This window comes from Bos taurus, chromosome X (assembly GCF_002263795.3).
Source record: "Bos taurus isolate L1 Dominette 01449 registration number 42190680 breed Hereford chromosome X, ARS-UCD2.0, whole genome shotgun sequence".
Classification (NCBI taxonomy): domain Eukaryota; kingdom Metazoa; phylum Chordata; class Mammalia; order Artiodactyla; family Bovidae; genus Bos; species Bos taurus.
Window position 1 is genome coordinate 126,822,560 of NC_037357.1, and position 26,918 is coordinate 126,849,477.

Genomic DNA, 26,918 nt, shown 5'->3' on the forward strand with positions numbered 1-26,918 from the left:
TTTAAAAAGTTGTCTTAATCTTCTTGTATATATATATTTAATTTTATTGAAGTATAGTTGATTTACAATGTTGTGTTAATTTCTGCTGTACAGCAGATTCAGTTATACCTATGTAAGGACTCCTTTAGTTTTATTTTTACATTTTAATTAAAAATTTCTGCAGCTTTATTGAGATATAACTGACATATAACATTGTATTCGTTTTAGGTATACAACATGATTTGATGTATGTATATATTGTGAATAGATGACCATAATAAATTTAGTCAACATCCATCAACTCACATAGTTAAACAAACTTTTTTTCTTGTGATGAGAATTTTTAAGATTTATTCTCTCAGCAACTTTCGGAGAAAGATTCCTTTCCTTAAAGGTGAAGTGGACATGGCACATCTCATAGATTTGCTTGCTGCTGCTTCAGTTTCGGCTTTGCATAGATCTTAAAATGTTGTTATGGGTGATATTTTCCCTCTTGTACTTGAAGAGAATTAACTTAGGACTGCTGCTGCTGCTGCTAAGTCACTTCAGTCGTGACTACTCTGGTAATCATACTGAAAGTTTCTTATCACAGTGAAGATAATGGTGAACCAAAGGAGAGGTAATGGTACTTTGCAAATTGGCAGAGAGAATGCAGTACCAGTATAGGCCATGTGGGGGCAAAAGCAGATAATCTTAACAGTTTTTGCTTCCTTTTCTGGATTCCCTGCTTATTCCCAGAATACCTCCCCCATCAAAAACCAGAAAATGGCTCTTTACAGTTTAAAGTGCAGACCTCTTTTTTTTTTTTCCCTATTTTTTCCCCATTAGCTTCTGATGCATTATAGTTAGAGAGCACTTACACCCCTCACCCTCCCCCTCCCCGCCAGTTTCCTGATTGCATGTTTTATTTCTCGGATTTTCATAATTAAGTTTGTCATTCACTTATAGAATGACCATATATTTCTATCTGTTCCATAGCCAGGAGACTTGAATTTTAATTTTGTTTTGTTATCTTAGTTAAAGTTAGTAAAGAATAATTTCTTCTATAACAATGAAATCCTTGTACATCTTAGTTTGATCCTGTTGTACTTATGGTAACAGGTACTAGAATGCTGTGACCTAGGGCTTTATATTAAATTTCGAGACCTTCTGTCCTGTCCTATTAATCTAAATTCTCAGCACTGCCTGCAGGGCTCTGGGCTAGTGCTGGAGATACGGCAGGCAAGTTCCTGCCCTCAAGGACCTTACAGCCTAGTGGGGTAGAGAGATAGGAGTGGTGGTTTAGTTGCTAAGCTGTGTCTGACTCTTGCAACTCCATGGACTGTAGCCTGCCAGGCTCCTCTGTCCATGGGATTCTCCAGGCAAGAATACTGGAGTGGGTTGCCATTTCCTTCTTCAGGGGATCTTCCCAATCCAGGAATCAAACCTGGGTCTCCTGCATTGCAGGCAGATTCTTTACCCACTGAGCTACGAGGGAAGCCTGAGAGACAGGAGATAAGAACTCAAATAAAATAAGGGCACCCTGTGCTGTGTTACTAGGAAGGGCACAGACAGGGTGCTTTAGGTGGGTGGTCAAGGTTGCACTCTGAGGGGCATACAGCTCCCTCGGCTGAAGGATAAAAGGGAAGTAGGTGAATATGAAGAAGGTGAGTAGGAGGGCCTAAGGGGCAGGAAGGAAGAGCATGGCCTGTCTGAGGACTTGAAAGGCCAGTGAGATTGAAGTGCAGAGGTGGGGGTGGGAGAGTAGGGGGATGGGAAAAGGGCAGGTGGGAGTGGGGACGTGCGGTGAGATTAGAGACATGTGCAAGGGCCAGATCATTCAGGTCCTTTTGTTAGCTGCCTAAAGAAGTTTAGATTTTATTTTTAGTGAAGCAGTGAGCTGCTGAAAGATATAAGCATGGAAGAGATGTATTCTGAATTTTAAAAGGTCACTCTACTGCTATATGACAAACAGTTGGTAGGACAGGAGAGGGTGGAAGCTAAGAGGCCATTAAAATTGGGGGCAGCCAACTTTGTAAAGGGCTAGATAGTAAATATGTTTAGTTTTGCTGGTGAGAGAGTCTCTGTCACAACTACTCCACTTTGCCATTGTAGTGCCTAGGCAGCCTTGGGCGATGTGTGAGTGGGCGGGGCTGTGTGCTGGTACAGCTTCGTGTGTAAAACCAGGCAGCAGGCCATCTCAGCCACCCCGGGCTTAGATGATTGCAGTAATCCCTGCCAAAGGTTATGTTGGCCTGGGTGTCTAGGGTGGTAGCAGTGGAGAGAAGTTTGCAAGAATATTTTGGAGCTACAGCTCACTGGATGGGGTTGGATAAGGAAAAGCAGGTGCATTGAGGATGATTTCCAGACCTCTAGCTTGAACCAGCTACTGGGAAGAGATGCTGTTGCTGAGATGAGGGAGGAAGCACAGAGGTAAGCAGGCCCAGGGCTGGGGGTATCAGGAGTTCAGTGTGGGACATGGTAAGTTTGAATACTTACTGACCCATCTGAGACACCAAGGACAAGTTGGCTTTAAAGCCCAGTGGAGAGGTCAGGGCTACAAGTAGATTTTGGACCCAGTCAAGTACTCGAAGCCAGGGAATGTGGTGAATTCTGGGCTTGGGTCCACCAAGATCTCTTCTTCCCCAACATCCAGATCATTCCACTTAATGCTCAAGTTTTATTCTTGCTTATTGTTCTTTAGCTCTGCCTTATTTTCCTCGCTCACTTCTGAGCTCCTCAGGAGCAAGCAGGTTGTCCTAAATTCTTCCTGGGGGCTTCTTTATAGTGTTGAGCCTGTAGTAGATACTCAAATGCTAAAGAATTAATTTAAAAATCCATGTGATAATCTTTGAGTATTTAAATATGGTGAGGATGAATGGGTTAAAGTGAATTTTATCTTCATCTAAAGTAAAATGCTTAAGTAACTTTATTGGCAGTACAATGTAAATTAAGTTAACATTTATCAAAGGATTACACTGTCAGGAATATTCTCAGGGCTTTTGGTACTACTTGTTTCAGAGAGCCAGCATGTTTTAATAGTAGTGATTTAATTCTGGTAGTACTACCATTACAGGGAGGCTGTTCAGCTACATAGAAGGGTGTGTGTGGGTGTGTGTGTGTGGGCTCATGCAGAGATGGAGAGAGAATGCTATTTCACACCGGGCAGAGCCAGATGGCTCTCTGCTTTCTCATATTGTCACTGGATTTGAAATCTCCCTTCTAGTGGGACCACTGGTAGAAGCTAACTGATCTCACTCCTGGCGGTGTATATTCTGAGTCTTTTTATCTGCTTAAAATTCCCTTCTCTTTTCTTAAAGTGCTCCTTTTCTTTAAAAAAGTTTGTTTCAGTCTTGGTGAGATGAAGGGTTGATAGCCTTTTAGTAATCCCCCATTTTCAGGGGACTTTAGTTCTTATGCTTAGTGTATTAAGAATTGTTCTATTAGGCTGTATACCATGGAATCTATATGACCTCTTGTGTCTTTTTTCCCCATTCCCAGCTGGGTGGCACCATTGGAGACATTGAAGGAATGCCGTTTGTGGAAGCGTTCAGACAATTCCAGTTTAAAGCAAAAAGAGAGAATTTCTGTAATATTCATGTTAGCCTTGTCCCACAGGTGAGTTTTCCAGATAAGTATGTAGACAGCAACTCCTGTAGGTTTTCCTGTGATGCTCTGTTTACTCCACCTTTTAAATCAGGGAGCCATTCATTATCCAGAAGAGCCAGATGTTCAGCATACTGACAGTGACCCATTTCTTTTCAGCCCAGTGCTACCGGAGAACAAAAAACCAAACCCACACAAAACAGTGTCCGTGCGCTGAGGGGATTAGGCCTGTCTCCCGATCTGGTGAGTTAAGGAGTGGGTAAGTTTTGTGGACTAGGACCTCCATTTCCTAATCTGTAGCATCATCTGAGTCTTAGCTCTCAAATAGTTTCAGTGACTGAACTTTTTGTATCTGGGACCTGGGGAAGGTTTATTCCCTCATCATCAACTGTTGCTTCACACATTTCTAAATTGGCCATCTGTTCTTCTCCAGGCCCTCATCTGATTGGCCACACTGACATCCGGGCAAGTACAGTGTCCTGTCATTTGTGTGGTCCCTGGGTCCTTTGGAGAGAGCTGGGACCTGGGAGATTTCCCTCTGAGCCTGCTAGGTCAGGTTAGCCCTTCTCTTGTTTATAGCAGTAATCCAATTATGGCCAGTAGTCTAGATCAGGGGTGGGCAAGTAAGGGCTTGCAAGCCTGCTGCCTGTAGGAAGTTGTGCTGTGACAGTCTGCCACTCATTGTCCACATTTGTTTATAGCTGCCTGTGCGCCATGGCAGAACCATTGAGGAGTCAGGGCAGCGACTGCATGGCTGCAGAAGCTAAAGCTTTTGCCATTTGGCCCTTTAGAGAAGTGTTTGCCAACCCTTGGCCTGGCTTTCTTCCTGTAGTTTTAGGAAGTAACATTTGTGAGCCTCGTGTCTGTTCACCACATATGCTGTGACATTTCTTACCAGTGGATTTATGGTGAGTTTGGTTACACTTGCTTGTATTAGTGCTCAGACCAATTTCTAGTAACCTAGTGGGATGCCAAGGATGGAGAAGTCAAGTCTCCATAAAGTCAAGTCAAGACTCGGTCAAGTCTCTCAGAGCAAAATTTAACGTAGCTTCCTCCTGAAAACCGATGGCGGTGTGAACAGCTTAATAATTCTTGCCTGCTAACCTGTGCATGATGGACTTTGACAGATTGTCTGCCGGAGTTCAACGCCCATCGAAATGGCTGTGAAGGAAAAGATTTCTATGTTTTGTCATGTGAACCCTGAACAGGTTAGTGCTGCTCTTTAGATTTGATTGCCTTGCAGGCACTTCTGCTGATGCTAGCGTTTTACACCTCTTAAATTATCGTATTACTTTTCACAACATTTATAAAAGCTTTGGGGGACTCATATGCAACTATGGCTCCCTTGCCCTTAAGTGAACAGTCTTGAGACTACTGACTCCTTAAATAGATTGTGTATTTCACTCCTTAAATTTTAATTACAGGTACAAAGCCAGGCAGATTTTTTTTTTTTTAAACTTGCAGTCCAGCCTCTGGAGAGAGAACCATTTGAAGCCTGCTTATCGTCTCTGTATCTTGTCTTTTCAGGACACTTACGGCTTTTACTTCAATTTCTCCTTTGTACTTGTTACAGCTTAGCTCACCCCAAAGCACACATTACAGTGACATTCACACTATCACTTCTGATTACATCAATGGCCTCAGTTCAATTCATTGCTACAAAAACTTCTGTGATGTGGGTTCAGGTCCTCTGTTCTATAGGACTTTCCACCTGTGTATCTGAGAACTGGCTTTTCTTTTATCCACTTATCTCTGTCTCTTGTTTGTAATAAGGCTCAGGCACAAGGGATTGGAGTTTAAAAGGTGATTTGATGGATCCTCAGGAAAAGGGTGAGGTTTGGCAAAAACATTTTGTTTCCTTCAGATTATCTCAAGGTTTTCTGAAGCCTAAAAACCATCTACTCAGATTTCTTGAGTCTCAGGAGTCAGGCTGATGTATTCACTGGCTGATGCTTCAGGGTCAGTGCAGAAGTCTGAACGCCTTTGAAAAATGTGATGGCAGATTTAAAGCACTCCTCTGTACCTGTATGTCATCAAGCCTTGGTTTTGTTTGTTTTTTGTAAATAGTACTTGGTATGGATATCACACACATTTTACCTGGTTTCTGAAATAGAAGGAGGATACAGCTTTTAGAGTTGGGTTGCCAAGACCTCTGAGAACAGATGATAGTCCAAACTTTCAACCATGTGGAATTTCTTTTCTTTCTTTCTTTATTTTTTGGCTGCACTGCATGGCTTGCAGAATCTTAGTTCCCTGACAAGGAATTGAACCTCAGCCACTGCAGTGAAAGCACCAAGTCCTAACCACTGGACCTCCAGGGAATTCCTGAGTTTATTTTCTTTATAGATTCTGAAGAATGTTCTATCTTGTCAGTCCACAGGCTAGCTTATTAGTCTTTTTTTTTTTTTTTTAGCACATTGCTTTAAAAAATTTTTTTATTGAAGTACAGTTGAATTACAATGTTGTGTTAGCTTCAGGTGTACAGCAAAGTGAATCAGTTATATATATACATATATCCACTATTTTTTAGATTCTTTCCCTATATAGGTCATTACAAAGTATTGAGTGGAGTTTCCTGTGCTATACAGTAGCTTCTTATTATTATCTATTTTATATCTGGTTGTGTGTATATGTCAATCCCAGTTTTCCAATTTCTCTCTCTCCTCTGCCCCCACCCTTGCCTTATCTTCTAGTTACCATAAGTTTGCTGTCTCCATCTGTCAGCACATTGCCTTTTTTAACATGAGTTAATTCTCCCATTTCTTAGTTCCTCATGAACTTGCATTTCGAGCTCTTCTCACTTGGATTGCCGAGGAGGGAGTGGAAGGTCACAGGCATCTCTGTGATGTGCTGTTACCATGATATTTGAAAATCCTCTGGCCTGGAGGATAGATGAGTAAATAGCTCCACACCCCATGCCTTCCACTTCTGGGAATTGTGGCTGTCCAGAGATTTAATTTTAATTAATAATTGGGATGGAGCCTCATATCAATGACATCTTGGCACTTTGAATTGCATCAGGGAATGCACAGATGAGACACAATTGTCTTAAAGATAGATCAAGTTGTCGATGTCCAAACAGCTTAAGAACCCTTGGTTGGATAGCTATGGATTTGGAAAGACTGAACACATAGAGTTTGCAGAACATTTCTTGGCCTTTATTTAGGATGTGGCAGATCCTTAAATGCCTGCCAGTAGCCCTTTATCTGTACTTGAGAGGATGGTGAAAGCTCATTAGGGTGTGAAAAACAACCGTACCACCTGGCATTTAAAAGAGCCTTTCTCCCCTCATAGGTGTAATTAATTTGACTGTGTTCAATGTGTGCTTATAAATTTACCCAAATGAAGGGCAGACAAAAAAGCAATGATAGTAGCAGCTACAACAAAAAATGAGTGAATGAACAAACCACATACCCATACTTAGAGGACAAGGTGTATATATTCTAAGTCTACTGTCTAAACCTAGACTTAGGAGATGGTGCCTTGGGCCATGTGTCTTGGATACTGATGTACAAAGCATCCATGTTCCAACACCAAATCTCTGACACCCCTGGGGTTCCTGCATTTCAACTCAGACGCTCAGTAGCTGGAGTGAGCATCAGACTCTGTAGGCCTTTATAAGACTGCCCTGCACTTCAGACACCAGCCTCAGGTTTCCCTTGTTCCAAGCCACCCCACTTCTGCCTGGCTGACTACAAAGTTGAAGCTTCTCGTAACCACCTCAGATTTGATAATTCTCTAGAATGACTCACAACTCAGAAAAGTGCTCTGCTTATGATTACTATTTTATTATAAAAGGTGTAAGTGAACAGCCAGATGAAGAGACACATAGGGCAAGGTCTAGGAGAGTCCCAGGCACAAGAGCTTTTGTTCCTATGGAGTTAGGGGGCACCACCTTTCCATTACATTTGTATATTCACAAACGAGGATGCTCCCCTGAGGCCTGGTGTTCACCATTTTTATTGTGGTTTCATTACATAGGCATGATTAAGTAAATCATTGGTCACCTGACTGAACTCAGTCTCTAGCCCCCATCCCCTCCCTGGCAGTCAGGTGGCTGAAAGTTCCAGCCTTCTAATGACTTGCTTGCTTTTTCTTGTGACCAACTCCAGTCCTAAAGTCATCTCAGTGCCAGCCTTGTTAACCTAACAAAGTTATTCCTGTAACTCAAGAAATTTCAAACGTTTAAAATATGTGTGTGTGTGTGTGTGTGTGTGTGTGTGTGTGTGTGTATTCTTTGTTCCTAGTTCCTGGCACAGGAGATATATATATATATATATATATATACACACACATACATACATACATACATACATACGTACATATATATATATTCTACCATAGCATCCATGGTTCCGGGTGTAGAATAATGATTTCAGTGTTTTGTAATTAGATGAAACTAACCTTGTATTAATTCTGATTCCTGTTTAGGTTGCTGGGTTCTTGGTTTTCTTTTGTCAGTATAAATAAACTGCCATCTCTCTTGAGTTTTGGCTCATTCTTGTGTATGTTTTTGTGGCATATTTGAGTCATTCCATTAAATATGGTGTTTTATCATCATTAATCAGGTCATATGTATCCATGATGTTTCTTCCACCTACCGAGTGCCTGTGCTTTTGGAGGAACAAGGCATCATTAAATATTTTAAAGAGAGATTGGATCTGCCCATTGGGGATTCTGCAAGTAGTTTGCTTTCCAAGTGGAGAAATATGGCTGACAGGTACTGTGAAAGGAATTACTAATGTAATCTTTCTTAATTCTTGGCTTTGTGGGTAGGACTGAGGTCTACCTTAGAAGATAACTATGTAGCAGTCTGCTTTCCACCTGGGCATGTTTGGTTTGGGAAATATCTAAAGCTCTAGCATATTGTCAGGGTGTTTTGCTGTTCTCTGAAGATTTTGGATGGCATCACCGACTCGATAGACCTGAGTTTGACTGAACTCCGGGAGTTGGTGATGGACAGGGAGGCCTGGTGTGCTGCGATTCATGGGATCGCAAAGAGACGGACACGACTGAGTAACTGAATTGACTGAACTGAACTGAAGATTTGCAGGGCCTTTGATTTTGCTCTACTTAAAGAAAAGTGAATTGAAAGAACTTGGATTCCAGAATTTAAAAAAAATTTTTTGGAATAAATCAAAAATTTTTTGATTTATTATTTAGTCTCTGAATATTTTAAACAGATTAAAATGCTATAGGTTTTGTTTTGTTTTGCTTATTTTTAAGATTTGGCTAACATTCCTTAAAGGAAATCCTTCTGAATAGGAAGTTTTGGCTACAGCATTGTTGTTCTCTCCTGCAGTTATGAACTATCAGCGTCGGTATTAAAAACCCCTGATAGGTTTTAGCTTTAAGACAATCATATTAATTTCAGCAAGGTTTGTCTAATTTGATGTTGTATACAGAGGAAATCCCCATCGCCTATTTTCTTATACTAAATGTTGATGAGGCATGACTCCATAAACTCCTGGCTGCTTCACTTCTCATGTAGCTGAGGTAGAGGCAGTTGGCGCAGTAGTTACAAATGTAGGCTCAGTGTTGCTGAGGAGTAGATCTTAAAAGTTCTCATCATAAGAAAAACATTTATAACTTTGTGTGGTGATGGATGTTAACTAGAATTCTTATGGTTACCATTTTGTAAAATATAAATATATTGAATTATCATGTGTGACTGGAACTAATTAATGTTATATATCACTTATATCTCAATTTAAAAAAATGTAAGCTCTGGTGTCAAGCACCATAGATTCAGACCCTAGCTTCTCCTTTCACTAGCTGTGTGAGTTTAGGCAGATTACTTAATCTCTTTGGGCTTGTTCTCCCATCTGTATACAACTGGGGTATGCTAGTACCATACTGTGGCAATTTTGAGAGAAAATACTGTGGGCCTTAACTTCACATCAGGCACTATTGGCTACTGATGTCTGTTACAATAATCAAAATATTTTGGGGGGGGCTTCCCTGATAGCTCAGTTGGTAAACAATCCACCTGCAATACAGGAGACCCTGGTTCAATTCCTGGGTTGGGAAGATCTGCTGGAGAAAAGATGGACTACTCACTCCAGTATTCTTGGGCTTCCTTTGTGGCTCAGCTGGTAAAGAATCAGCCTGCAGTGCAGGAGATGCAGGAGACTAGGGTTTGATTCCTGGGTCAGGAAGATACCCTGGAGGAGGAAATGGCAACCCACTCCAGTATTCTGGTCTGGAGAATTCCATGGACTGTGTAGTCCATGGGGTTGCAAAGAGTTGGACACGACTGAGTGACTTTCACTTTCACTTTCCCTGGTGGCTCAGTGGTAAAGAATCTGCCTGCAGTGCAGGAGATGCAGGAGACTAGGGTTTGATCCCTGGGTCAGGAAGATCCCCTGGAGGAGGAAATGACAACCCACTCCAGTATTCTTGCTGAGAAAAATCCCCTGGATGGAGGAGCCTGGTGGACTACAATCGATAGTGTCAAAAAGAGTCAGCCACAACTGAGTAACCGAGAGCATTGGTTAGAAATGGGACAGTTTGAGCTTCCAAACATAATAATTTTGATTTATTGAAACCCATGAAATATGTTTAAATGAGCAAATTCATAAAAATATAAAACAAGTGATTTGATGGTGACAAAATCACTGACCTTTGATAGGTAACTAGTAGATTGAAAATTCTTTTGCCTTTTCATTTTAAAATTTAAAAAGTGTTTTAGAATTTGTGGGCTAAGTAGAACCAGGAATGAAGTGCCTTTTCTGAACTTAGGTGCTCCAATGACTGGTGATACAGTTAAGCCCCTGTCCTCCAGAATGCTTAAGGAATCAGTCACTTTGTGGGAATTTTCTAGGTACTTGGGGCTGATCCTTTTTAAGCATGAGAAACTTTAATATTTTAACTCTTTGTATTGAAACTAGTTCTAAACTATACTCTATGCCTCTGTGCTTTTAAAGCCAGAGTTTGGTTTTTGTACTAGTTTCCTGTGGCTGCTGTAACAAATTACCACAGAGTGGGTGGCTTAAACCAACAGAGATTTGTTCTCTCACAGTTGTGGAGTCTGGAAGTAGGAAATCAAGGTGTGAGCAGGGTTGGTTCCTTTCGGAGCTCTGAGGTAGAATCTGCCCCATGTGTTTCTCCTGGCCTCTGTGGGCTAGCTTCCTTGGTGTTCTTGGCTTATGGCCATGTCACTCCATTCTCTCTCTCTCTTGCCACATGTCCTTCTCCTTTGTGTCTTCTTCCTTTCTCTTTTATAAGGATGCTTGTCTTTGCAGTCAGGGCCCATTCGAATCCAGAATGATCTCATCTGGAGATCCTTAACTTAATTGCGTCTGCAAAGTGTTCCCCCCACCCCCACCCAGTTATGGACACATTCATAGGTTCTGGGGGACATACGTTTTTTGAGCCACCATTGAGCTCAGGATTCAAGCAAAGGGAATATTGAGCAATAGTCTCTCTGCGTCATGTTGGCTGTGATGTTGGTTCATTGGTCATAGAGGTGTGAAGTGTCCATTCTTTAGACCCCATCCCCTCAGTACAGCCTCTAGAGAGATAGATACAAGAAGGCCAACAGAAGTCAAAGGGGCAGCCTTGGTCGTGGAGGTCCAGTGCTGCTCAGAGGCCTCATACCCGGCTGATGGCTGAATGGAGAGCACAAGGGGAGGGAGGTGCTAGACTGTGCAGGTTCAAGAGCGCAGGAGGGCACAGGGGTGTAGGCCTAGCTTATCTCCCTGGATGGCAGCTGGGCTGCCCAGTGGCCTCCCCTGTCCCACCCGGCTGCTGCGTGACTCCTCGTTCCCTGGGAAAACAAGCCACGAGTGAGTGGAGAGAGGGATGTGTGGAAGGAGGAACTGGCCATGCTGACTGCAGCCCTGCGTCCCTCTGGCAGTGGAGGTGTGAGAGTGGGGTGAAGCCTCAGCCAGACTGCTGTGCTCACCTGGGCCAAACTCTGGGACAGGATGCGCTCCCACCCCATCACGTCATCTTGGAATGTTGCCTTGCTACCAACTTGCTTTGTTACCTATGTCCTTTGTATAGCTGAGGTGAAGCGCAGGCAGGCAGTCTCCAGAGCGACATAAAAGTAAGTGGCAAGTTAAAGGTTTAGCAGCATTCTCTGACGTTCTTCAGTCGCCTTCCTAGAAAGTCACCTCTGCTGTCAGTTTTGACTTCTTAGCTCTTCGTGTGTTTTTCTCCTTCTACCTCGTTTCCATCACGCTTCTCTTTCACTCTTTGCAGATATAGATATAAAAGAGGAATATTCCTCATCCCAGTAACATTTTTCTAAGGTGTCTGGGGGAAGAGTTTGCTTCAGAGCCTTTAAAGATCTTCAAGCCCTGAGTGACATTTCCACATACTTAGTACCAGACCACATGTTTTTCATGTACTTTGAACAGATCTCCTGACAGAAGCAACAGTAAAGATTGTGTCTCTAATGGCAAATTGTGATTGAGCATCTTATGTAGAATGGAATTTTCTCATAAAAATGATGTAAGTGGCTTATAGTATTTTAAATAGTTCTCTCAGCACCATTCTTCAGAAATGTCATAAATAACTTGGCTTTTGTGGGTCAGCTGGGAATGGAACAATTTTTAATGTAGACACTTTGAATGCATTTTCTCATATGATGTCACCTTACAAAGTTAATATTGTAGTGTCTGCTGTTGACACTGAGAATACATTTTCTTATACAGTGTCACCTTATAAGTGAATTTAAGGACAGCTCATGTTGATGAGATGGGGAGACTTTTTAATTTTTTATTTGTAATGCTTTTAACTTTTTCTTTTTCTCCTTGGATTTATGTCTGTGCTTGCTCTTATAAGCCAATGTTGGGCTTTCTCAGGATTTTCAAATATCTTGGAGTACAGATTTTTATTCTTTGGGGGTAGGGTGGGAAATCTGAGTCAGTACATCAAATTCAAGGCACGTCTGTTCCTCAGGTTTTAAAAAGTGCCTTGGGATAAGAACAGTGGCTATCATTACGCTTGTGATGTGATGTTACATGCATATAACCTTTAAGCTTGTTTTCCTTCCCAGGTATGAAAGGTTACAGAAAACATGTTCCATTGCCCTGGTTGGCAAATACACCAAGCTCAGGGACTGCTATGCCTCCGTGTTCAAAGCCCTGGAACACTCAGCCTTGGCCATCAACCACAAGTTGAATCTGATGGTGAGCCCCTGCCTGGTCTTCTGCATGTTTCAGCCATTCATTGTGAAATCTCATCTTGTACACAGGCAGGTTGTGTTGAAGGACCCCCAAGTTCAGTGATTCACCAGGACTCAGAGGACTGAGAATACAGCTGTACTCATGAGTATAACTTATTTTAGTGATAGGATACAGAGCCAAATCAGCAGAGGAGAAGGCTAGTCGGATGAAGTCTCGGGGAAACCACCTTTAAGCTTCCAAGGGTCCTCCTCCAGTGAAATCACAGAGGATGTGCTTGAACCCCCCAGGAATAAGCTGTAGTAACACTGGTGAAGTGCTGACTGCCAGGGAAGCTCTTTAGAGGCTTGGCACCCAAGGTTTTTCCTGAGGGCTGGTCACATAGGTGCCCTCTGCCTCCAGAGCGTCAAAATTCCAGACTCCCAGGAGGAAAGCGGGTGCTCTACATAAATCATATTGTTTCTTCCAACACTATAGGCACAACGAGCCACTCTTATCAGATCTTGTTAATAGTGAGCATGTGTGCATGCTCTCATCGTTTCTAACTTTGCAAACTCACGGACTGTAGCCTGCCAGGCTCCTCTGTCTACGAGATATTCCAGGCAAAAATATTGGAGTGGGTTGCCATTTCCTCCTCTAGGGGATCTTACCATCCCAGGGATCAAACCTATATCTCCCACGTCTTCTGCATTACAGGCAAATTCTTTACTGCTAACCCACCAGGGAAGCCTGATTATGGTGGGAACTCTCCCCAAATCATGTTTCCAGATGCCAGACAAGGGCCAACCTTGTAAGCAGGCCTTTCCGAGGATAGCGGTCAGGTCTGCCATGTTAACTTTTTTTCTGCATGCAGGTTTAAGGCACAGTTTCTGAAATTAGGCTTTGCACATTCAGGGACGTATATACTCCATGCTTATTTAAGTATTTTGTGTTTACTTAATAAGAAAATGGGGCTTCCCCGGTGGCTCAGCGGTAAAGAATCTGCCTGTAATGCAAGAGCTTCAGGAGATGCAGGTTCAATCCCTGGGTCGGGAAGATCCCCTGGAGGAGGGCATGGCCACCCACTCCAATATTCTTGCCTGGAGAATCCCCATGGACAGAGGAGCCTGGTGGGCTACAGTCCACGGGGTCACAAAGAATCAGCCACAACAGAGCACGTACATATGGGCTAGCACATATGGGCTAGCAGAGGTGAAGTTATATGTATATAGCTTGAGTATACTCTTTGTCTTTGTTAGATACAGAAGTAGTATATGCTCAGCGTATAAAATTTAAGCAAAGCATAATGCAAAATCCAGAAAGTAGAAGATTCTTCCTCCCAGAAATCCTTCTCTTGCTGCACCTGTCGTTCTCAGTTTGATGCATATCTTTCCAGACTTTTCTCTCTCTATATAAATGTGTATATTTAATGATATTCTCTCTGGGTATATCACAATTTAGGAAGGCCTTATTATTTTGATGTAAATGGTAAAACCTTTATATAATGAACCAAAAGATACACTTACTTGTTCAAGAAATTGAGTAGTTTCCAGCTTAGGACCTATCTCATTTTCTCTCATCTCTTTGTAGCTTCTTTCTCTAAACACTTTCTGTTTTTGACTTTCGAATGAATTGTTCCCTTCCTATTCTTCCTATTCATTCAGCTCCCCCAGGCCCTCATAGAAAAAAGAAAGCAATAATAGAAAATCTGTTATAATACAAATTTTATAAAGTAAAATTTTGTATCTTAAGATATATTCAGATAGTAATTTGTATAACAGAAATACTAAAATAACAGATATATAGGGACTGTTATGTACACAGGAATTGTCATAACTGTTTTTCTTATAATAGAATTCATTGATGGTGGCCTCTACTAAGTCTTGTTGGAATCATGGGCCTGTGCTGTGTTTATCTTGCGTGACTTTGGCAGCAGTTTCCCAGCTGGTTTTCAGTCTTCCCTCCATTTCCTTCACTGAATTTTTCTAAACTCACTCTCTGTTCCTTCAGACCTTTCGGTCGCTTCAAGTGTTCTGTCGCTGCATGGAACTTCTCTGGGCGTCACCAGAGTGGTCACCACTTCCTGTCTTTTGTCTGCAGTTTCATACAAGCTGTTCTTTCACCACCACCCCTCTCTACCCCTCTACCCTGCATACCTTCCCACCTGCATACCTTCCCACCTGCCTCCCAATTACACACACACACACACACACACACTCAGCTTGCGTCTGCTCCAGGGCGTAGCTTCTTGGACATCCCCTCCCCCAAAAGCTTCCATGAAGGTGTTCCTTCCCTTCTTCTCTCCAGCTCACCTCTAGCTCTGGTGTGGGTCCTGCTTCTTCCGCAGTGTTCTCTTCTTTGCCCATAGTAACTCTTATCTCCCTGTGCTGTGGGTGCCTATTTATCTGGTTTTGTAATCTTCCTAAAAGATTGTAAGAGCCACAAGACGTCTATGCTAAGTGACCTGTACAGTGTTTGCATAATAAGTAGTTATTGAATAATTGTGTGTTAGATGGTTCTAGTATTTTCCAGTTTTTATTTTTCTGAAATCTTTACATTTGTTGGATGTTTTTAGTACATAGATTCCATTGATCTGGAGCAGACTACTGAAGTTGAAGACCCTGTGAAATTCCATGAAGCTTGGCAGAAGCTCTGCAAAGCTGAGTAAGTACCAAGGACTGTCCACGCCAGTTAGGAGAATGCCACTGTGATTTTTCCATAATGATTCAACTTACCCCAATTACTAATTTTTGTACACTTGAAAGATAGTTTGGAGTACTTGTGATTCGGGGTGCTTGCGCTGTATTTACATTACATTTACTTTGAAACATGCCATGTTAGTATTAGTGGTGCATGCAATGGAGATGATTTTATTTTGGATAAACACTCTCATTTGAAAACATGAGAGCTCAAGAGAAAACTGGAAGGTCATGTTACCCTTCATGGCACAAAACAATGCCACCCCCAAGAGTTATGTTGATTACTTACAAAATAAAACCTTGAATCAAAAGATGTGGAAAAGAAAACAAAATCAAAAGAGAAGGGAAGATTGTCATTCTTGCATAGTAACTTTGTATATGTAAGGTCTGTCTCTGTATTTTTCCATAGCATCAACTCACTTTCTCCTCCCCAGAATAAAACCATCTCCACTGCATGTGCCACTAACACTAACATGGTGTGTTTCAAAGTAAACTGGTGAAATAGGCCTACTAATTACTAAGTTGTAGCACAGCAAAATTTCCTGGCTAGGAGCCACTTTAGAGACTTGAAGCCACTGCAAGGCCTGAAGGAACAGAGAATGATTTTAGAATCACTGTGGCTCAGTGAAGGAAATGGAGGGAAGTTTTTACCATATTGATGGGAAAGTGAGTCGATGCTACTGAAAGATGCAGAGACAGACTTTCCATATACAAAGTTACAGTGCAAGAATGACAATCTTCCCTCTTCTCTTGGTTTTGTTTTCTTTTCCACATCTTTTGATTCAAGGTTTAATTTTGTAAGTAATCAATATAACTCTTGGGGGTGACATTGTACTGTGAAGGTAACATTACCCTCCAGTTTTCTCTTGAACTGTTAGGTTTTCAAATGAGAGTGTTTATCCAGAAAGTCTCTAAAGTGGCTCCTAGCCAGGAAATTTTCCTGTGCCACAACTTGATTAGCAATCAAAAGGTCTGTTTCACCAGTTTAACTCTTTCTGATTATGTAAGAGGTCTTAAAACATTTTTATAACAGAACTTTTAAAAGAACCTTAACCTGTTTGTATTCGGATAATTCTTTCAGTGTCATTTTTAACTGAATTGAATCTCTTAGTTACTATGCTCATGTGCTGCAGAGACCTATCAGAAAATATATATCAAGGTCAGTTGTGAGACATTCGCAACTGCTTTATAACATTGGGAGGATTTCAAGAAGAAAGTTCAGGATGTGAAATTGTGTAATCAATTTTGAAAATAGACTCCAAGCATATTCTCTAGCAGTTGTGCCAAGTGTTGAATTTGGGATCAGTAAGCATGGTCTGAAAACAAGAATTTCACAAATAAAGATAATGTCAAATTTCCCCTCCTCTTGTGTTGATTGCAGTGGTGTTCTTGTGCCAGGAGGCTTTGGAATCAGAGGAACGTTGGGAAAACTCCAGGCAATTTCTTGGGCACGGTCAAGGAAGATTCCTTTTCTGGGTAAAACTGATGTTTATGAATCCTGAGTATGAGTTTTTTTAGATTTTTGATACCTAATTGGGATAACACATAATAGGGTTTGTTAATGTGAAAAGTGTGATTTTGAATTTGAACATTCAGGTGCCAAATAGTTTGCTACAGGGTCTGGAAACTATATTCTACAAGCCTTACCTGGTTCACAGCGTTTTTGTAAATAAAGTTTTATTGGAATACAGCCACACAGATTTGTTTACATATTGTCTGTAGCTGTTTTTCCAATACAGTGGCAGAGATTGAGACCCTACAGCATGCAAAGCCTAAAATCTTTACTCTCTGGCCCTTTACCAAAAAAATTTGTCAACCTACAAGAACTTACCACTGGTCTGGTTGTATAGCAAGAGGATGGGAAGAACCTGTGTTCAAACCTGCCCTTACCTTTTCTGATTATTCCCACCTGATTCCATCTTTTACCACTTCAAGCAGAGAGCATCTCAATAAGATGCCACAGTGTTATTTCTAATCAGAAAATGCTTAAATTGAAATGTATATACTCCTTTTAGAAAAGATAATACAGAAAAAGCATCTAACATTACGGAGACAGCTCTGTTAAGAATTAGAGCTGGGTGTTTTCAATGCTTTTGTTCAAATTGGAAAGCATGGCTTCCTTAGCAATGAAACTAGATGTAATAGAACATTGATGGGATAAAAGGCAGCTCTGCAACTGGGGGTCCAGAAAGAAGAGGGAGTGGGGAGAGGCCGTGTTTCATGCTGTGCTTGCATGGGCTGCTGGGTTTATGAACTGAGTGGACCGGCTTTGGTACCGTTCACTTAATATCAACAGGTTCATTTTCCCCACTTGCCTGTTCTTTGATTAACTTCCTAGACACTCTCCACTAGGGATCCATTTTTAAAAGAGAAGCTAGGAGTAGTTTACCTTGGTACCTTGCTTTGTTTTATCCATCTAAGCTCACCTGCGCCACTGTTTTCTTTTGAAGTAATCTTGTTTAGTTTCTATCTAAACATGATTAGCATTCTTCAGATAATTTTCACTGTAGAGAATAGTTTGTAGCTCTTTAGCTTTCTCTTTAACACACTGTCTCTATCGCCTAGCTTTGTGGGACTTTCTGAAGTTCCTCCAAAGCACTCAGCTGTTTCACGCTTATTGACTTTTGTTCTGGTGTGCTTGGTATATTGATTGCTCTCTCCTTTGAGTCCCTGTGTATCTTGGATATATCTGTAAAAGCATCTGGAATACTCCTTGGTATTTGTTTATTGGAGAGTATTGGTGGGCCACAGTGAATGTGGAGATGGGCAAGGGGTACATCCCTGTGGCAACAGGCCTGGGCCTATGCAGGTCCCTTTCTCTCCTCATTGAGCTCTCTGCTCAGTTCCATTTGGCTTCTCCATTACGCTCCAGCCTGTGGTAGAGGTACCAGCTCCCCCAGCTGCTGCTGTTTCCTTGTAGTGAAGGTTCGGCCTGTTCTGGGCTCAGCAGCTGGGCACAGACCTCCCACTCCCCTGCCTGCCTGTGGGCGCTCCTTGGATCCCAGCCTGCTGCCAGGCAGGGGCTGCCTGCAAACAGAGCCCACATTTAAGGCCATGAAACTATCTAGAGAAGAGAGAGTGTGAAGACTCAGCCCACAGAGACTCCCTCGTGAATTGAGGTGTTGTTCGACAGTCTGTGAAGGAGTTGGGTGCTCTGGGGCAGCCCTGCAGGCCACACGTGCGCCTCAATCTAGAGACACATTTGGAGGTAGGCAGATTTGCCTTTTGGACCTTGCCTTCTCATTTCTTGCCCTTTTCCAACTTCACATTTATTTATTCCTACTTCATTTTGGGTCGTCCAAACCCCTTCCCTGCCCCTGCCACCCCTGTTCTGAGGGAGAAGCTACAGCAGCAAACTTACTCTCTCGGAGCCTGCATTCTAGATGGAGAAGATAGCAAGCAAATGAACAGAAAATGTGACACAGTACAAAATCGTTTCGTTTGTTTTGTATATGTGCTTTTTAAAACAGGAGTTTGCCTTGGGATGCAGCTGGCAGTGATAGAGTTTGCACGAAACTGCCTTAACTTGAAAGGTAAGTCTGAGATTTTCTAAAAACCTCTTAGTGAAAAGCATTCTTATTACTTAAAGAATTTTTCAGCTACATAATGGTGAGTTACTGAACTCATTTCTTTATCTTCAGATGCTGATTCCACAGAATTTGAGCCAAATGCCCGTGTTCCTGTGGTAAGTGGATTGTTTATCTTTTTGGGTTGGGTCATTATTTTGTTTCTGGTTCTAGCCTATGCTCATAAGGGGCTATTATTATTTTTTTTTTCAATATGACATCAGGACATTTTAATTATATATGATTTTGCTTATTGTTATTAGTTTATATCAAACCACTTTATTCTCCATCGTCCATTTTGTCAGCTGTGTCTTGCAGGAAGAAAGGGTCCTAGACTGGTTTCTCTGCAGTAGTTTTCAAGCTGAACATTCAGGAAAAGGTTGAGTTGACTTTGACAGCAATGTATCAGAGCTGATGTAAACACACAGGCTGTCCTGTCTCTAGACCCATCCTGTCTGTACTTTTGCTGCTCCTCAGCGTTTATCAGTTCCTTTTCCCATAAAATAGTCCAAGGATTTGACCAGGAGTGAAGGCTACTGTGCTGTGTCACCTGCCACCCTGCTAACTCATCCCATGGCATCCTGTCCCTCCACACTTGGAGTTTTAGAGTTGGACAATCTGAATGACATTCCCTACACCTGAGATCTCTCCTGTCCTGCAGCCTCCCCACCCCTGGAATCTCAAAACCAGCGAAGAATTTAGTTACAAAAATAAACCCAATCTGATTACTGAGGACTTCCTATTCATCCTGGGAAGCCTTTCCTGACCTCTGCCTTCTATGCCTCGCACCACCTCTATCAGAGTATACACCTCATCATTGTGATTCGTCTTTTATTAACAGTTTTATTGAGATATAATTCACATACCATAAAATTTAGCCATTGAAAGTATATAATGCAATGACTCAGCACATTCACAGATTTCTATAATCATCACCACAGTCAATTTTGGACCATTTTGATTACTCTAAAAAGAAATCCCACACCCTTTGCTGAAACCCCCAAGCCGCTTATGCTCCCAGCTCTGGGCAGCCATTCATCTGTTTTCTGTCTCTATATATTTGCGTATTCTGGCCATTTCATATACAGTCGACCTTTGAATAATGCAGGGGTTAGGTGTGACTCTCCGTGCAGTCACGTATCTGCCTATAACTGCTAATCACCTCTCCATATATGCGTTCCTCCATATCTGCAATTTCAACCAACCATGGGTCATGTAGTACTGTAGTATTTACTATGAAAAGGGCTTGTTTAAGGGGACCTGTACATCTCAGGCCTGTGTTGATCCACTGCAAATGGAATCATACTGTATGTGGCCTTTTGTGAGTGGCTGCTTTCATTTAGCATAATGTTGTCAAGGTCTGTCTATGTTGTAGTGTCTATCAGTACTTTGCTTCTTTTCATTGCCAAATAATATTTAATTATATGGATAGATTGCATTTTATTTATCCGTTCATACTTTGATGGACATTTGTTGTTTCCATCTTTTGGCTACTGTAAATAATGCTGCTATGAACATTTGTTTACAAGTTTCTGTGTGGACATATTTTTTCATTTCACTTGGGTCTATACTTAGGAGTGGAGTTGTGGGTCATATAGTCACTGTATGTTTAATTTTTTGAGGAACTGTCAGACTGTTTTCTAAAGTGGTTGCAGCATCCTGCAAGCAATGTATGCGGGTTCCAATTTCTTCATATCCTCAGCACTTGTTATTTTTTATTACAGTTGACTGTTTTTTTTAAACTTCAGTTTCTTTTCTAGAGAAAACAGTAGTTCTTATACTTTAGTTTGCATTAGAAACACTTGAGGAAACTTTTCCCCCTTTCTGTGTTAATTTACTCAGCACATATTAACAGCAAACATACTGTGAGCCACATATATTCTTTCCTTGGGAAATGATTACAATTGACTCTTGAACAACATGGATTTGAGCTGCACAGGTCCACATATACATGGATTTTTTTGTGTGTACCTCTCTTTTAATTAATTTATTTTTTATTGAAGGATCATTGCTTTACAGAATTTTGCTGTTTTCTGTCAAACCTCACTATGAATCAGCCATAGGTATACATATATCCCCTCCCTTTTGAAACTCCCTCCCATCTCCCTCCCCATCCCACCCCTCTAGGTTGATAAACAGAGCCCCTGTTTGAGTTCCCTGAGTCATACAGCAAATTCCCGGTGGCTGTCTATTTTACATATGGTAATGTAAGTTTCCATGTTACTCTTTCCATACATCTCACCCTCTTCTCCCCCTTCCCATGTCCATAAGTCTGTTCTCCATGTCTGTTTCTCCACTGTTGCCCTGTAAATAAATTCTTCAGTACGATTTTCTGGATTCCATATATATGTGTTAGAATATGGTATTTATCTTTCTCTTTCTGACTCACTTCACTCTGTATAATAGGTTCTAAGTTCATCCACCTTATTGTGTGTGTGTGTTAGTTGTTCAGTCATGTCCGACTCTTTGCCACCCCACGGACTGTAGCCCACCAGACTTCTCTGTCCATGGAATTCTCCAGGCAAGAATACTGGAATGGATTGCCATTCCCTTCTCCAGAAGAACTTCCCAACCCAAGGATCGAGCCCTGGTCTCCTGCATCGCAGGCAGATTCTTTACCGTTTGAGCTACAGGGAAGTCTGTGGATTTATCCACCTCATTAGAACTGACTCAAATGCATTCCTTTTTATGGCTGTGTAATATTCCACTGTGTGTATATATACCACAACTTCTTTATTCATACATCTGTCAATGGACATCTAGGTTGCTTCCGTGTTCTAGCTATTGTAAATAGTGCTGCAATGAACATTAGGGTACATGTGTCTTTTTCAATTTTGGTGTTTTTTTTTTTTTTTTCAATAAATATATACTGCAGTACTATACTATTGATAGTAGGTTGAATTTGTGGGTGTGGAACTGTGGATATGGAGGGCCAACTGTAAAGTTATATTTGATTTTTTGACTACTTGAGGGGTCAGTGCCCCTAAGCCCTGTGTTGTTCAAGGGTCAGTTGTATAGCCATTCTAGTGGGAGTGAAATTGTAGCTCACTGTGGGTTTGATTCACATTTCCTTGATGTCTAAGGTTGTTAAACATCTTTTTGTATGCTTATTGGCCACTTGTATGTCATGTTTGGAGAACTGTCTATTCAGATCCTTTGCCTACTTTAAATTGCGTTATTTGTCATCTTATTAAGTTGGAAGTGTTTTTTTTTATATTCTAGATATAAGTTCCTTATTAGATATATTATTGACATTTGGGGCCAGATAGTTGTCCTGTTCATTGTAGGATGTTCAGTAGCATCCCTGGCTTCTACCCACTATATGTCTGTCATATTTTCCTCCCAACCCCAAACTGTGACACTAAAAATATCTCCAGACATTGCAGAACATACCCTGGGGACACAGGCAAAATAGTCTCCTTTGAGAAGCACTGATTTAGAAAAATCTAGTATTTTTTTGGTAACTTTTTATTTTATATGGGGTATAGCCGATTAACAGTGTTGTGATAGTTTCAGGCGAACAGCAAAGGGACTCAGCCATACATATACATGTATCCATTCTCCCCCAAACTCCCCTCCCATCCAGGCTGCCCTATGACACTGAGCAGAGTTCCATGTGCTATGCAGTAGGTCCTTGTTGGTTATCCATTTTAAATACAGCAGTGTGGACATGTCCATCCCAAACTCCCTAATTATCCTTTCCCCCTAACTTTCCCCCCAATAACCGTAATGTTCTGTAAGTCTGTGAGTTTGTTTCTATTTTGTAAGTAAGTTCGTTTGTATCATTTCTTTTTAGATTTCGCATATAAGGGATGTCATATGATAGAGAAATCTAGTTCTTTTCCTCTCCCCTCAGAACAGTCCCTTCCTTTCCTTATGGCAACCATTAATTCTTTTTCTTTAAAGAGTTATCTTTCCATTTAAAAAAATACAAGTAAACCCATATATTTGTAAGCCTCTCCCCTTCTTAGATAAATGACAGCAGACTCTGGATATTTTTTCTGCCTTGCTTTTTTTCACTCAACATTCTCTGCTGGAGTGGAGATCATTCTGTGGAAGGATATAGAGATATTCTCCACTCATTTTTATAGCTTGCAATTCAGACTATAATGAACCATAACTTCCCAGCCAGATGGTACTTTTAAGTCTTACGCTTAGAAGAGTTAATACGAGTGAAACGTTCCTTATAAGGCTTTAATAGAAACATATTTCCTGACTAATGGCTGATATGGCTGTGCCAGGCAAACATTGGGATTTCTTCTCTTAGAGAATACTTTGGGGTAGGAACTGACTTTACCAGTAGGTGCCACTGTTAAATAGCTTTGGCAAGCTTTATTCCTTGACTATCCTTTACTGTGTGTGTGTGTATTTTTAAAACATTTATACACAGGATAAAAAAGTAAAGCCCTAAAGAAAAGGTATAAAACTGCCTTTTACATGCTCCTACCTCACCTCAGTTCCCTTACCCAGAGGTGACTACCTTCGTCCATTTCTTTTGTTATTCTGCTAAAGATTGTGTGTGTGTATGTATATACAAACGCCTACCTGCTTACGTATATGGATATATGTTCCTTTAAAAATACATATGCTGGTATGCCTAATACATCATTCCCCTTGCATTGTACTCATCACTCCACTTCAGTGCACAGGGATCTTCCAAATGCTTGCCTTGCTGTTAATATATGCATCATTCTTTATTTAACAGTCTTATATTGATGAATATTTAGGTTGTATCCATTATTTGCTGCTTTAAATCATGCTGCAAATTAGTATCTGTACATATGTCCTTGTAGCCACACATACACACTTGTATAGGATAAATTCTTAGAAGAGGAATTGAGAAGTTGGAGGAAATGTACATTTTACATTTTGATAACTTCTATACTCATAAGTGAGATGAGAACAATAAAACCTAATTGCTACTGAACATCTTTATGGCCTACAATCAGTTTGTTGGAGAAAAATAGCCTTAAGAGCCAGGATTTGTGAGGATGGGGAGAAGTCTTATTAAAGAAAAAGACTAAGGTAATAGAATCACCAGGTAGCAAACACCAGGAAGCCTCAGGAATCTCTTAAACTTGAGCAAATAACAGTGACTTACAGAGGGTAATAGCCATTCTGCCCCTTCTCACTAAAAAAGTAAGTCATTTGGAAACCAGGAGCCTCCTTTAGGATATATTTGCAGCTGAAATCTGTTTCATGGATGTGGGGGAGAAAAATAATTTTCCCTCTACCTTTCTAGGTTTTTGGCTGAGATCCCTGTAACAAAAGGCAGATTAACGGCCGGGGTGGGGGGTGGGTAGGGGGCAGGGCCAGGCGGCGGTGGGGGGGGGAGAGGAACAAGCAGAAGCTTAATAACATGGATACCTCCAGTGTACCCAGGAAACCCTGAATAACTCCCCAGAATGGCCCAAGCCACCATCTTAAATACCATCTCCAGCTAGAGAGTAAAGATGTTGGTATTTATGGGAGATTTTCAAGGCAAAATCACAGAAAACAAGGGTAAGGTTATCATGCAGATTTAAGTCCATGCCTTCTCCATTGTTAAGAGTTTCTAGAGATTTAGAGTTATCTTTCTCTTCCTGGTACTGTGAGGGAGTGAAAGTGAAGTTGCTCAGTTGTGTCTGACTCTTTGCGACCCCATGGACTGTAGCCTACCAGGCTCCTCTGTCCATGGAATTTTCCAGGCAAGAATATTGGAGTGGGTTGTCATTTCCTTCTCCAGGGGATCTTCCCAACCCAGGGATCGAACCTGGGTCTCCTGCATTGTAGGCAGACGATTTTACCATCTGAGCCAGCAGGGAAATCCTGGTACAGTGACACCCTTACAAATGGAAAGTGAAAGTCGCTCAGTCGTGTCCCACTCTTTGCGACCCCAAAGACTAGAGTCCATGCAATTCTCCAGGCCAGAATACTGGAGTGGGTAGCCTTTCCCTTCTCCAGGGGATCTTCCCAACCCAGGGATTGAATCCAGGTCTTCCACATTGCAGGCAGATTCTTTACCAGCTGAGCCACAAGAAAAGCCCTTACAAATGGAGGTTCCCTTTATAAATGCAAATATCTCTGACAAAGGGTAACTTCAACTCTGTTTTTATTTTTATTTTTAATGTTATTTGGTTTGGTTTTGCTTCACCTCAGGGCATGTGGGATGTGGGATCTTAGTTCCCTGCAGTGGAAGCGCAGTCTTAAAGTTCTCACTAGGTTGTTAGAGCGTCTCCTCTGCTGTTTCTTAAAAAGAATCAGCCCACCATAATCTTTATGCCAAAGAGACATATTTTGAGGTGGCAAATTCTGCTCCCTTTCACGGGCCACTGTGACCCTCCTTTGGCGTGCATGATTAGTCTTATGGTTGCTTACTAAATCAACAGAGACACTGGCATACAGGATATCTAAGAAGAGGCGTCTCTTATATACATCAAATGAGAAATGGTTTACTAAGAATGAAGGTAGACTCTGAGTCTGGAAGTCCCAGGAGAGAATGAGTAAAATTTATTTCATTGTGTAATTCTTCTGCTTAGTCCACAGGGCGAAATAGAAGGCTCTTGGACTTTGCAGAATATTTAGGTTCTATAGCAAGTCTGACTTGTTGTTGTTGAGTTGCTCAGTCGTGTCTGACTGTTTGTGACCCCATGGAGTGCAGCACACCAAGATTCCCTGTCCTTCACTGTCTCCCAGAGTTTGCTCAAACTCATGTCCATTGAATTGGTGATGCCATCCAACCATCTCATCCTCTGTCACCCCCTTCTCTTCCTGTCTTCAATCTTTCCCAGCATCAGGGTCTTTTCCAATGAGTTGGCTCTTCATGTAAGGTGGCCAAGGTATTGAAGCTTCAGCTTCAGCATCAGTCATTCCAATGAATATTCAGGGTTGATTTCTTTTAGGATTGACTGGTTTGATCTCCTTGCTGTCCAAGGAACTCTCAAGAGTCTTCTCCAGCACCACAGTTTGAAGGCATCAGTTCTTTGGCAATCAGCCTTCTTTATGGTCCAACTCTCACATCCACACATGACTACTGGAAAAACGATATCTTTGACTATAACAGACCTTTGTAGGCAAAGTAATGGCTCTGTTTTTTAATACTCTATTTAGGTTTGTCACTGCTTTTCTTCCCAGTAGCTTCACCTGCCTTCTAGATGATGCGTACCAGGAAAATAGCTGTAGCTGATTTGTATTCTGACTCTGTCTCAATCACATGGATGCTGCTGACACCCTTGACTTTGAATTTGCCTTCAGATCTCTCTAGTTCATGTAGAAGATAGCTTGTGGCATTGTAGAGTTTTTATTTAGAATATTTTTTACTTTTGAGATATATATAGGAAGAATGATCTCAATCTGATGTTTAGGGATATGGATATGCATTTTTTTTTTTAGCATTTCTTTTCTATTTATTGAAAATAGTAACTTTAAACATTTGAATTTACATTAGCTGTGGAAAGAGAATCTGAAAACAGAATCCACATTCAAACACATCAACACAGACTTGTGTCAACTAAAAGAAAATTCAGGAGATTTCAAATAAGAGTTTCTTTGGAATCTTAAGAATTGCAGTTCAGAGGAATTCCCTGCCAGTGGTTAGGACTCCACACTTCCACTGCTGGGGGCCTGGGTTCCATCCCTCGTTGGGGAACTAAGATTCCACAAGCTATGCGGTGTGGCCAAAAAAAAAATTCCAATTTGGGAGACACAGATTTGGGTAACCCTAAAAGTATGTTATAAGGAAGAGAAAGAGTCAGGGCTTATAAAGACAAAAAGCCAAGATGTTAAAAGTTGCCTGGTAAGAATTGTGATGGCCTCTGATGTGAGTCAGAGAATATTTGTCCTTGAGGAATCATGAGTTGTTTTAGGGTAGGGGTCCAATAAGTTCTGGCAGGTGTTCTGAAGCTGAATCCAGCCTTTGTACCCCAACACTGAATTAAATCTTGGAGACAGAGTTTTGGGCAAAGTAGAAAAGAATAACTTTATTGGTTTGCCACGCAAAA

General features: G+C 41.4%; 1 protein-coding gene and 1 non-coding gene across 7 annotated transcripts in view; one reads left to right on the top strand and one right to left on the bottom strand.

Annotated features, from left to right (window-relative positions):
- The window catches only part of CTPS2 (CTP synthase 2), a 113,323-nt gene that overhangs the window by 24,275 nt on the left and 62,130 nt on the right, over nt 1-26,918 (top strand). For 5 of the 6 annotated variants that reach the window (XM_024988274.2, XM_005228455.4, XM_015461787.3 and 2 more), the window contains 9 exons: nt 3,460-3,576; nt 3,724-3,807; nt 4,692-4,772; nt 8,133-8,284; nt 12,569-12,701; nt 15,250-15,338; nt 16,755-16,849; nt 18,844-18,906; nt 19,015-19,058. In XM_024988274.2, the coding sequence (XP_024844042.1) occupies nt 3,460-3,576; nt 3,724-3,807; nt 4,692-4,772; nt 8,133-8,284; nt 12,569-12,701; nt 15,250-15,338; nt 16,755-16,849; nt 18,844-18,906; nt 19,015-19,058 (858 nt within the window). Of the gene's footprint in view, nt 1-2,188; nt 2,392-3,459; nt 3,577-3,723; nt 3,808-4,691; nt 4,773-8,132; nt 8,285-12,568; nt 12,702-15,249; nt 15,339-16,754; nt 16,850-18,843; nt 18,907-19,014; nt 19,059-26,918 lie in introns of those variants that run through there. The other variant, XM_059883556.1, reaches the window with a different exon arrangement.
- Nucleotides 24,671-24,743, bottom strand: TRNAC-ACA (transfer RNA cysteine (anticodon ACA)). The gene has a single exon. It is a non-coding gene; the product is annotated as a tRNA-Cys (tRNA).